Here is a 12,808-nt window from a genome sequence, read left to right as displayed (position 1 = left end):
AGGTCAGGGCCTGTCTGTAAGGCCTGTGGGGACATCCTGCTGGTGGCCATAGGGACAGGCAGGGTCTGGAGCACCAGGGGCAGCTGGTGTGGCTCAGCCTGGAGCAAAGGAGGCTCAGGGGGGACCTTGTGGCTCTGCACAACTCCCTGACAGGAGGGGGCAGCCGGGGGGGTCGGGCTCTGCTCACAGGGAACAGGGACAGGAGGAAAGCCCAGGCTTACTCGTCCAGGATGTCACCAGTCCCTCAGCACTCTGGCTGGATGGCTTGTCTACTTTGACCCTGCTGATAGGCCCACCCATATATTTTTTAACCAAGCAGACATGGCAGGTTTTCTTGTGTGTGTGTGTCTGTATTTGTGTGTATTTTTCTGCTCCCTCTCTCAGGCAGCTGCAGTGTAAGTGGGGTGAAACCTGGCAACTCATGTTTGGGGGGAAATACATCTGGCAGGCAGAGCTGGGAATACAAGGGGTCAGAGCAGAAAAGGAGGATCCTTCTCCAGGTGTCCACCCAGGAAGCTGCCGTGCTGTCAGGTTTTTGCAGGAGGGGCTGAGGCTGGCCGGGACCAGGAGCAGGCATGCAGGCAGACTGGTTCCAGGCTCGTGTCAGGCAGCAGCTGCTGCCACGAGGCTCAGCCCTGCCACAGGGTGGAACAGCTTCTCTGTAAACAAACCAGCCAGCACTGACATATTCAGGAGGCTTTGTGTGCTCCATGTGAGCATATTTCAGGGACACGGCCAGGTCTCAGGTTCACAGAGCAGTGGTAAGGGGATCTGGATATGTCAGGGTTCTTAAGCAGAGGGAGATTAACATGCAGCTGGAGGTGGGAGTTGTGTATCAGGAAAGAAGTACATGCATTTTTGGGGCTGTGGTGGCATTGTCACACTAATTGGTGATCTGAAACCACAGCCATACAAGGGACCCTGGGCTGTTGGGATTACTCTGCAAAGCCCTGACACTTCCCGCTCTGCAGAGAGGCCTGCACTCAAGTATCAGCCTTCAACACAATCAGCTTCTCTAACACTTTATTATGTGTTCCCACACACAACACAGGAACCAAGAAACAAACCAGCACCTGTGCTGCAGAGGGGAGTCAGTGATTGGGCAGCACAGGCTGTCCCTCTGGGCAGCTGGACACCCAGCCACCATCTTCAGGCACAGCCTGTTCTCAGCCATTTTCTCCTCGGGTTGCTGTTGTGGCCCACAGTCAGTCACCCTTTTCTGGCACAATTCACAGGCACTTGGGGCACATTTTGAAGGGGCTATGGGGGGGACAGGATTCACATTGACATGCAGGCAGCACAGAGCTGCAAGCTGGGCACAGTCAGGCCTCTTCACAGAAATGCCCAGATGTGCAAAACAGCTGGTGTGCAGGCAGCTGTGGCCCGTCAGCACGTGCAGGCTGGGGGAGCTGGCAGTCACTGCTGGAGCACTGGTGCTGGCAGAGGGGGTGCAGCCTGGCATAAGTGCACATGCACTGACACAGACGTGCAGAGCAGCAGCAATGGTGATGGTGCAAAACCATTCAGCTCTAGCCTGTCCCCTCCTGCGTAGGCACAGGGGTCCCTGGTGGACCTGGGGCCAAACAGCCCAGAGGGGAAGAACAGCTCAGCTTTGAAGAGATTTAGTACAGGAGGATCTCAGCTCACCACCACTGTCTGAGCTCTTGGGCAGATTAAGGGAGGAGATGCAGAGAGAAGAGGAAACAGCAGTTTAATAAAATCTACAGATGATGTGAAAGTGGCAGAGGAAAATGTAGAAATAAGAGATACAGAGAGAAAAGCCCAAATGATTTACCTGTACATTGGGGGAAACAATCCAAGGCTTCAGGCAAAGGAAAGTTGGCAGGAGCAGGGCAAGAGCAGGTGAATACAGGTGTGGTCTCATGAGATCCCACTGCATTGAGGATGGTTGGTGTGGAGCTGTGAAGGGATGAAGCCCTCACTGTCCAGCATATACCTGGGGGGACTCACTGATGGTGAACTCTGACACTCCCTCCAGGTGTAACACAGAAAGTGATTTGTGCTGTTAGTAAGGGAATCAGCTACCATCCTCTTCCAAAAGAATTTCATACCAGGCTCCAAAAAATAATAGCTCAGTCTTGTTCCGTTGCAGAGGAAACTTGGCAAATAATGAGCAAAACCAACATCTGGGGCAGAGCAGCTCAGGTGAGGGAGAAATGGGAGCAGACAGGAAGATGAAGAATCACAGAATCACAGAATATTCTGAGCTGGAAGGTGCCCAGAAGGAACATAGAGTCCAACTCTTAAGGGAATGGCCCACATGGGGTTCAAACCCATGACCATGGTGGTAGCACCTTGCTCTGACCAGCTGGGCTAAGAGGAAGAGAAGGTCATGCCACAAGCATCTTCAGCAGGAGGTTGGGATCTATGTCTATGGAAAGGGCAGTGGAAGGGTTAATGGGTCTAGGAAGAAAATGAGAATTTTGACAGGTAAATTAGCCTTAAGTCATGGGAAAAGTTCCTGGGGTTAATTGTTAGTCTGCCTCTGGGAGAGACACCTTGGTGATAAAAACAAGACACCTTGTAGAGATAAAACACAAAAAAAGCTCCAGGTAAGGTCCAGGTGACAGTAGAAGAATGTTTCTGCCCTGCAGCAGCTGCAGCGCTTGGGAGACAGAAACAGCATGGGAACAAGCAGGGACTGGGATGAGCTGCAGGGATCCTGGCAGCAGAGGTGCCTCTGCTTGGGAAACTCCTGTGGGAGGGCATGGCGCTCCCCGGTTGCAGAGAGCAGCCCCAGCCCCAACATTTGGGCATCCCATCACCATCCCCCAGCAACTGCACTCTGCTGTTTGTGGCTCATGTAGCTGGAGCACTCTGGCATGATAACAGAGCCCCAACACTCAGTCCAGCACAGATAGCCCATCAGGGCCTTGACGCCAGCACCCCTTGATCACCCCTTTGATAAACCACAGGTGGTGATGGGCTGCAGAAATGTAACACTGGAACAGATCCTGGCATTGCAAACACGAACAGCATTTCATGTGAGGTCCAGCCATGCTGCAGCTCTGCCATACGCAATCCCATGCAAATCTCCCACTCAATCCCACAGACACACAGGTGATTTCTTGGGAGCAGCTCCTGCAACCATACCTCCCACCAGGCTCCCTTATGCCTGCTGACACACAGAATATTTCCTGCCATTCACAAGCTGCTAGAGGCTCTACTTCACTCAGGAGCTGGAAGCTCTGCACAGAGCACAGGTTGGTTTTATACCACCCACAATCACAGCCTCTCCTGCCAGGAGAATGTGTGACACAGTTCCAGCAACTGCAGGAACCAAGCAAATACTGGGGTCCCCAGGGGTACAGGACAGGCTCACCTTCGCTCTGTAACATGGGTCACAGCTGGGCAGGCAGCAGCTGCCACAGAAGGCTTTGTGGAGATAAAATGCCAGCCAGGTCAGAGCCCGTCCAAGCACCCCGAGTCTCTGCTGTGCCACCAGCTTGGGGTAAAGCAAATGCCAGTCATCTCCAACAGGAACACAGGGCACACTGCAGCTCTCGCCCTTCCTTGGGAAAGGCCATCACTGACAGGTTGTATCCGCTAAGGCTCATGCAGAGGTGTCCTGGGTCAGATCAGGTTGGCCATGCTGGAAGTGGGAGGAAGCCGCCTGTTCCCAGCGAGGCGGCCAGAGATGGTGAAGATGCGGATCTCTCCGGTCTCCAGGCTCCGAGGGGCAGCCCGGCGGCAGGAGGTGCACAGCAGGTATAGCAGCAGGCAGAGGAGGATGGCACTGCCAGCAGTCAGGAGGATAACCCCGCTGGTGAACATGCTGGCCAGCGGCCGTGCGGGGCTGAGCTGCATGGTGGTGGTGGAGAGGATGGTGAGCACCACCCCGCAGACCAGCAGCACCAGGGCACTCAGCAGCAGCACCAGGCAGTCCGAGAAGCCCCCACTCTTCAGGAGCTCGATCTGATCCCGGCTGCGGATGCAGTTCATGTCCTGGATTGCAGAGCTCAGCAGCTGCTTCAGCAGCACGAGCAGGGCCAGGAGGCAGAGTGTGGTGCCCACGGCGAGCCGCCATTCTCCAGACCGGCTGCTAGTGCTGTACAGCAGGATGATGCCTCCAATCCCGCAGGCCAGGATCAGCACCACGGCCATGCCATAGCACAGGATGGACTTTTTGGGATCCTGGAACCACCAGAGCTCCACATGCTCTTCCAAGATATTCCTCTGGATATGGTCCACATCTGCAGGGGTGCGGGGGCTGCTCAGCTCTGCCAGCTCTGGCATGATGGGCAGCTGGGTGAGGAGGGCACAGTGGTGGTACAGATGAATTTACACCCTTACAGCAAATGGAGGGTCAAGGCAGCAGCAATGGTGAAGGCAGCTGCATTTCTCCAGCAGTGATGTCTCTGTCTCATTGTTTGGATCCTGATGGAGTTTCCTTCTGCAGTGGTGCCACCTGGAGAGCTATGGTCTATGTGCTGGGGTTGAGCCCACCACCCAGGCTGGGCTGTGAAGCATGATGGAGCATTCCCAGAGCAGCACCATAGGGGAACAACCAGGGCTGTGTCCTTCCTTTCCTGTGTCTTTCATCTGAAATAGTCAAGAAGAGAAGATATCATTAAACAGAGACCCTGCTCCCCTGTACCAAATAATGCCCTGCCAAACCCTGGGCCGTGGTTGCTCCAGGCTGGCCTGCAGACCTTACTGCACTTTCCTCACAAAAGCTGCGTGTGCTGGAGAACAAATCAGCCACTCGTCTTCCCGGGAGACCTCCACGCGCTGTGGGGAACCCCGGCCTGCCCCAAGGGTGAGTCTCCTTTCTCCCCAAAGCCGCGTGCCCTGCTCAGAGGCTGCTGGCACATTGCTGCCCGCAGGACTCTGCCTGCAGCTGGTGCTGGCAGCAGGGCAGGGACGCAGCAGAGGCAGGTCCCTCCTGGGATAAAGCCCCATTCACAGCTCTAGCTTCACATGCTCCCTCATCAGCATCAGCCTCTTGTCACCAACTGGCTCTGCTGCCCTGAACGGGAGGTGGGGGTCAGGACCAGGGTTTAACCCTTCCACTCCAGTGGCTGGGAAGAGTGAGAGCTGCCATAATTGCATGTTCTCAGCCCTGTTCCTGTCCCTATCCCTGCCCTGCCAGTGGTTTCCCCACACAAGTCCCCTACAGAAATATGGTAGCTACATCTCCAGTGGTCTCAGCACTTCCTTGGAAAGAGCCTTCAGACAGCTGGCACCCTGAGATTTTGCTCTCCTCACTGCTGGTCTGTGAAGCACTTTGCCACTGGAGGGGAGCATGGGAAGGGCAGTGGTGGCTCTGAGGTGCTGTGCCTAGCTGGGCTCCCTTGGGCACAGCACCTTGTATGAGCTCACAGCCTGTGGTTCCCAGGCTTGTGTCCCCACTATCCTGGCCCCCCTCAATGCTTCTTTGGGTACAATTTTAGACCAAGAGTGGAAACCACTTGCATTTCTCTCATATAATGTTCCTCCCTGGCATGTGAGTGCTCCAGCCAGTCCCACAGCACCACAGAGACCTTCCAGAACAGCTAGTACCCAAACCAAGGAGAGGTGTTGGGGAGGACAGCATGGGAACGCGTCAGGTATGGCTGAGCCCGGGAGACATGGAGCAGACCCTGGAGACCCAAGACCAGCCTCTCTGGTCACCTCCTACTCATGGATAACGCACCCTTGACCACCACAGGCACACACATGAACTCCTCCGAGTCCTGCAGGAGCCCATGTCAGGGACAGGAACTGACGCAGGTCCCTTGTGTCAGAGCTGTGTCAGTTCTCCTGGGTGGGGGGACGGCCACCCTTCCTGCTAGAAATGGCTCTCAGGAGCCCATCAGCCCATGTCAAACACACTCTGTTTGTACCCTGCTCTGCTCGGCGCTGGGACTCGGGGCTCATTACACACAGGCAGGGACAATTTATGACCTCCACACATGGCAGCTCTGCACACACCAGGCATCTTTCCTCCCATCGCTCTCCCCGTCTCTGCTCTCCACAGACTGCATCCCCTTATGGCAATGCCTTTGCTGCCAGCAAACACCTCATAACCCCCTCCATCAGGGCCCAGCCAGCATGGGGCGGGGGGAGAGGGAGGACAATTGTGTGGGGAGTGCCCGAACCAGACAGCGCCTGACAGTGTCAGGCCAAGCTCCTCCTGAGTCACTCCCCGGCTGTGATGGAGCATGAGGTCACTTTGGTACGTGGCTCGGGGCCTGCTGCCAGCGGCAGCACGTGTCCAGGAAGTCTGTGACCACGGCGGGTTTGCAGGCCCGGGAGCCACCCGCCCTGGGAGCCGCACAGGGCTATTCCTGCCCGGCTGCTGCTGCTGCTTGGAGTGCCCGGGCAGCGATGGGCTGCGGCACAGAAACGCGGGCTCCAGAGGGGGGACCCTTGCTGGGAGGCCCGTGGGAGACCTACAGCTCGTGGCTAGAGCCAGAACAATCAGAAAGCATAAATTAGAGAGAGAAAAGAGCTGTGGTTGAGCATGTTGGTTTGTGCCTGCTGGGACACACTTTGATTTTGCATTGAACAGCAGATACCTTGTGCTGTCCGCGTGTGCCCAGGACACGAGTCCCCAGGAAGGTGAGGATGTCACGGAGCACTATTAAAGTAGAGAGGGGCGAGGAGACATTGAGTCTGGAGTTGTTTCCTCAGCCCATGCAAATCAGCTTGGTGCTAAACACTGCTCCCTCCTGCCTTTCCTTCTCCAAGCACAGAGGGGCCTTATCTCCTCCTTACCGGGTGAGTCTAGTAGATAGCAGGCTTGTAGATTAGATTGAGATTTTGGACTAAGGGAACATAAAGCTTGGAGAAGTGCAAAGTCTGTGTCCTTCTGCTGCTTGACCCAAATTATGCACACAAGTTGCAAGTCAAACAGTAAACGAAAAAATCTCAACGGCATAAACCACAAGGAGGGAAAATGTGATCAAAAACCAAGCCACAGCACTGCATTCTCATGTTACTTTTTAAAATTTAACCATTTTAGTTTTTTATTTACTCGGAAGAAGGACAGGGAGCAAAAGAAAACCTTAGGAGCATCTGGCCAAGGAACAAAATTAGGTATCACCTCTACAAGTATGTATTTCCCAGCGTTATATTGACCTCTATTAAACAAATTATTTGGAGAGTTTCCCAGAGTTACATTAACCTCTATTAAACAAATTATTTGCAGAGGCAAAGGTTTCCACTGAAGTGTGCTTTCATGTTTCCTTGTGTCTGTTTGAAAATGTTCTGGGAATATAACCTTTGCTCTAAAACCATCCACACTTGCTTCTCTAGACCATGAGGGTTTGTGCTGCTAATAACAGTATTTTTACTCCTAGAATCACAGAATAATTAAGGTGGGATGGGACCTTGTGAAGTTACCTGCTTAAAGCAGAGTTCACCTAAAAGTCAGACTGAGCAGGTCAGGGCCCCATTCATTTAGGTGCCGATGGCAGATCCACAGCCCCTCAGGGATCATTCCAGAGTTAAATCACCCTCACCATGAAAACATTCCTCCTTAAATCTAGTTACAGTTTCTCATTCTTCTGAAGAAGGTGGTTGCCTTCCACTGTCTTCAGAAAACTCTGTCTTTATATGTTAAACCAAAGCAGACCTACCCTGAGCTGTCACCCACCACTCCTTGGAGAAGGGATGAACCTAGATCTCACAGCAGCTTTGCTGATCTGCTTTCTTGGCATCATGCAGCACATCGGTTTGCACAGATCAGACTGAGAGAAAGGAAGAATACAGATGCCTGCTCTGCCATGAGGGAGGACATCCATCCAAAGCTGTTGTCCCTTCCGTTGGTGTTCTTTGGGCTACCTGATCTCCCTGGTCCGGTACAGACCATAACAAGCCAGTTGGCCCATCAGATTGGTGTATTTGATAGTGTGGATCACAGGTCATTAATCTCTACATTTACTCACTACTGAAGCCAGCACCTTCTGTGCTGCCATGTCTGTACGCAAGAGAAAAAGGAGGTGAGGACTGGCCCAGCCACACAGTGCTTTAAGCCCAAAGGGCACATTTCAGGAAAAAATAACATGCTGTCCTTCCCCACTGCTGGCTGGCAGCTGTGGAGGAAGAACAGGAAGGCACTGGGAATGCAGGAAAACAAAAATATTCATGTTTTTCCTTTTTCATTGTGGGGTTTTTTTTTCCCTACTCTGGCAATTTTTAACTGGAAATTGAGGGTCATCATCAATGTGCTTCTGGCCACTCTTGGCTGCAGGTGTGGGATATATACACTGGCTGATTGCCTCAGAATGACACATGCATATATTTATTTACCTATGAACTTTTAGTGCCTGACTGTGTGATATCTGACAGACAGACCATGGACTGTATGTGAATTAAGACTTATTTCAGAGCCACATACAATTCAGCTCTTGAAATATTCCTCACTTCCCTCCTCTCCTCAAACCCAGGGTACCCCTTGAAACAGCACTTACGCACAGGGTTCAGGAGGGGAAGTCTGGGGATGAGACAGGCTCCTGCAGTACTTCCTTGTACTTCCAGCCTTGGAAGGGTTTTATGCAGCTTTTATGTGGACTTCGTGAGCATCACGGAGACTGAAAGAGTCCAACAAGATTTGCTGTAAAATAACAATACATAAAATGATTTACAGGAGCAACGTGGATGAGAGCCAACAGAGCTTCACAATCTCAAACAAATCCAAGCCATCTCAGCCCCCTGCTTTCCCAGTCTATCACAGCTTATTTGCTTCTTGGCCTGGTCTGGCCATAGACTGTTTGGACTTGCCACCACTCTGTGCCTCACAAAAATCTTTAGTCCAGAATAGGCATAAATATTTTCCCATAAATTCATGTAATTTTTTCAACTTCCAATGCTTTAGGAAGCATTTCTTTACCAAGAGAGTCAGCCCTGAACTGTTACGTCCCTTCCAACTGAAACAGTACATTCTATTCTGTCTATTGTATTCTAGTCTATTGTATTCTGTCTATTCGATTGTATTTCAATAGAAAAGGACCTAAAGAGATCATCTAGTCCAACTGCCTGAACAATTCAGGGCTGAACAAGTTCAAGAATGTTTTTTAGGGCATTGCCCAGAAGCCTCTTCAATACTGACCGGCTTGGGGTATCAACCAATTCTCTAGGAAGTGTGTTGCAGTGTTTGACCACCTTCTCAGTGAAGAAATGCTTCCTAAGCATATTTGATTCTGTTCTAACTCCCTATAGGCTCAAAGAGAATGAAGCTCATGTATCTTGTTTTATGCCTGAATCACTGCCAGTGTACAAACCAGAAGCTCTGAATGTCATGGTGTTCAAGGCCTGTCTGTGCCCCTGGGAGCATGTGGGAAGGTTTCTTCTCCGAGAACTCAGGACTGGGGATAGAGGAACCTGCAATGGGAGTAATGGGGCTTTTATGTGGCATCTATCTGTCTCACCCAAAATCCTAGCAGGAGATCCACACTCCTTTGCCTGCCACGCCAACCACCGATTCCCAATGCTCCTCCTTTCCTGGGCTGCTCAAAATCCATGCAAACCTGTGCAGTTTAATCTGCACCTCTGGGGAGAGCCCACCCTCTCTCCCCAGACAGATGGATAATGCTTTCCCAGAAGTGAGCATCTGTCCCACCAGTGCTCCTGCCATGAGACACCATTTGGGAAACCCCAGGGAAGCCCTGGATGATGGTGGACTGTCCTTTCTTTTCCCCAAGCCCAGGGGCTCTGGGGTTAAGGATGGTGGAGGGCTTGTTGTAGCAGGGTCAGTGTGCAGCTGCCTTTCACACAGATCTAGACAGTTTTGGCACGCTCCATTGTAAAATGCCATGTTCCCTTTCCTCTCTGTATGCACAACAGGTATCCATTATCCTGACCCCGCAGAGCCTGTCCTGATGCACCTCTGCCAAGGGTGGCCTGGGAATTCCAAGGGAACAAAAAACTCCCAAGCCTTACGTGCTGAGAGGAAACAGTGGTGCAAGGAATGAATTGGAGTCAAGAAGCAGGGTCTCTTAAGAAATAAGTCTGAAGCAGCCTCAAACCTGTCAGCAGCTGCTGCTGAAGCTCCTTCCCGCACAGCTCCCAGGGAGGAGGGATCACTCACCTGCGGAAGACACTGCCCGTATGCGACAACCCAGCGCACTTCCCTGCCCCTGGCTGGCAGAAATGGTTTTTCCTGGTTTTCCTTCCACTGGATCCAGCTAACGAGGGAACCCACGGGGAAAATCTCTTCCCTTCCTCCTGCAAGTGTCTGCCAAGACCCAGGTGAGGCTCCCCTTCCTGGTGCCGCGGCAGCACCGAGGTCCGGCTGCAGCCGTCACCTCCTGCCCGGGCAGGTGCATTCCCCAGCTGGGTGGCGTCTCAGCAAACCTGCTGCTGCTCTTGGAGACGCTCCAGAGCCGCGCCGGTGTGCAGGTGCTACCCCTCCCTCCCTCCTCGGGCAGGATCTGGCCTCTGGCCACACACCGATCCTGGAAGGTGGCTCATTTCCTCCCAGCTGGAGGTGAAGGGGTGCCAGAGCCAGGGAGCAGCTCCCAGGCAGCAGGGTGAGAAGAAGCCTGCAGCCAGGCTGGCAGTGCTAGGAGACATTTGATACATTCAGCAAATATTTAGTATTAAATAAAGTAGCTCCTGCCCTACTGTATAGGTTAGGGCCATCCAGTCATATTGGGGCTTGATCTTTCTACGGCAGTAGTTCAGGCAGGCACTCAGGTTAGGGAAGATGTCATTGTGATGCTATCTTCCCATCAAAAGAGAGCTACAGAAGCCCCCTCGCTGGGAGACAGCAGCACCAGCAGAGTTTACCATGCTGCAGAAGAGCATATTTCCTGGTAGTCCATTGGAGAAATAAAAAGAGTGATTTTGAGAGGAATTAGGGAAACAGAAAAGGATTCATTCGAGAGTTGAAGAATTAAAAAAGGGAGTAGCAGGAATGTTGAAGTTCGTAGGGGAATGTCCCCTCCTTTCTGGCTGGGTTTCATGATAGCAGAAGGGATCATTACCGTTAGTCTGAGCAGCTGGAAAATCTCCAGGGAAATGCAGGAAGAAGAGAATGGGACTGAACAACAGCTCTTGCCTGGCTAATGGAAAGGGAGGCTCAGTTTTTAAGTCACATGCTTGCTTTTTATCAGGCTGTGAGAAGGGAAGCTTAGGACATGCTAATCAAATAGAAACCAAGTAGTGTGACAGCTTCAGGAATTTGTCTGAGAAAAATGTGATAGATCTTTTGAGACTTGTAAAATATCATCAGTCCAAAGGTTGTTGTCCCAAACATAAAAAAACCAAATGGAATGTGATGGGTTTTACTATACAAACACCTTTGAACAATGAGCTTGACCCTATACAGAAGAACCTGGTCTTTTAGTTGGCCTAGTTAGCAAAGAAATCATCTAAGGGGAAACCTTATTCAGATAGCCATACACTCATTTTAAATAGTGGGCTGTAGATTTATAAGAGCATGAGATGCTTACCAGCTCCTTTAGGGAGGTACCAAAAGGAGAAACATAACAATGCAAATCAAGAGAGAATGAAAGGGGAAAATGTTTTTGCACCCTGAGAGAATTTAGAAGACCATTAGCACACAAACCATAATCCAGTTACAACTTAATTATAAAACATTTATAAAGTATATGCATGGAAGTTTGACCTTGGTCTGATTTTCTCAGTATAGAAGGGGCTTGTACATCTATTTTGCTTCGAGCGGGTCTGATGAACTTTAGTTGTAACACTCTGCTGTGCCTGATGTTTAATGCTCCCCTGTACGAGCACTGTTTTAGCTGCCCGTTAGCCACTAAGATCAAGTTCAAAATCCTCTTCAGCCTAGTCTGGCAGCTGAAGCTATCTGGGCTTCATCTGACAGGCCTTGTATTGCCTTTAAAATTTTTCTAACAAGAGTGACATAGGGGCATATTTTTAAGCTTACCAGTCACCATTTAGAAATAATTCTCTACCTGTATATGCATATTAGGAAAAGATTCTTCTTTTTCAGAGAGGTTGATTGCAGTTCTCTAAACCACAACTATTAAAGCAGTGTGTTGTATGATTCTAGCACTCCATTTGTCCTGACAGAGAGAGGGGAAAATTATACCACACCAGAGCCTAGCAAATTAAAATGGGTGTGTCCTGAAAATTTTAGAGGGAACTAGTTTCTAAAATATTTACTAATTACATTAATTACATCCTCTTTCTGTACAGGAAGTATCAAGATGATTATATGGGGAGGGGAGGAGGAAGAAAGGGTGTTAAGCTAGCCCATTAACAAACTATTAACTTCTTCCTTTTGCTCCTGTGAAACCTATGCTCCATACAGTTTAAAGATGCAAAATGGAAAAAAAAATAGACTAAAGAAACTTAATTCCACATTCAGGGACAAAGCACTCAGCTGAAATCTCCAAAGTCATTGGAGCTCACAGAACCATCTATTTTGCCATGGTATTACCCTGGAAATGAGTCTAGTATTCCTGATGGCAATGCAGCTTACATGTTACCCAGCCCTGGCACCACCTTCTTCTGTATAGTATTATTAGAACTATATAAAAGCACTCATCACTTTTCCACAATTCAGGATAGGAAATGAACCAGTGACATACTGGCTGTTACAGTACCATATCATTCCATGCTCAACCAGTAGCTTAAACTTCTGATATATATGAAATACTCCTCAGTGGGACAGCGTGCCATGCACTGACAACAAAAGATGAAAAATATAGGGGATTTCCCCCCCCTCATTATTAAAGAAATGACTCCCTGCCTTTTTCTGTGTATGAGTACTTTGCAGAGTGACTTATTAGGAGAATTTCACTGAAAAACTGAACTAAAGGGATTGTGGATGTTGGAAAAAAGACAAACAAAAATCAATTAATCAAAGTTATAGGAGTTA

At 50.4% G+C, this 12,808-nt stretch overlaps 1 protein-coding gene across 1 annotated transcript; it reads right to left on the bottom strand.

Annotated features, from left to right (window-relative positions):
- Positions 1-3,594: 3,594 nt before the first annotated feature.
- On the bottom strand, positions 3,595-4,257 carry TMEM125 (transmembrane protein 125; the record flags this gene model as incomplete). The annotated part of the gene is made up of 1 exon (XM_082287632.1): positions 3,595-4,257. One exon carries the CDS (start codon positions 4,255-4,257, stop codon positions 3,595-3,597), a length of 663 nt encoding a protein of 220 aa, XP_082143758.1.
- Positions 4,258-12,808: the final 8,551 nt, after the last annotated feature.

Source organism: Coloeus monedula (genome assembly GCF_965178545.1).
Source record: "Coloeus monedula genome assembly, chromosome: 9".
In the NCBI taxonomy this organism is placed as follows: Eukaryota; Metazoa; Chordata; class Aves; order Passeriformes; family Corvidae; genus Coloeus; species Coloeus monedula.
Note: the sequence above shows the minus strand (reverse complement) of the source record. Positions and strands in the feature narration are given on the sequence as shown.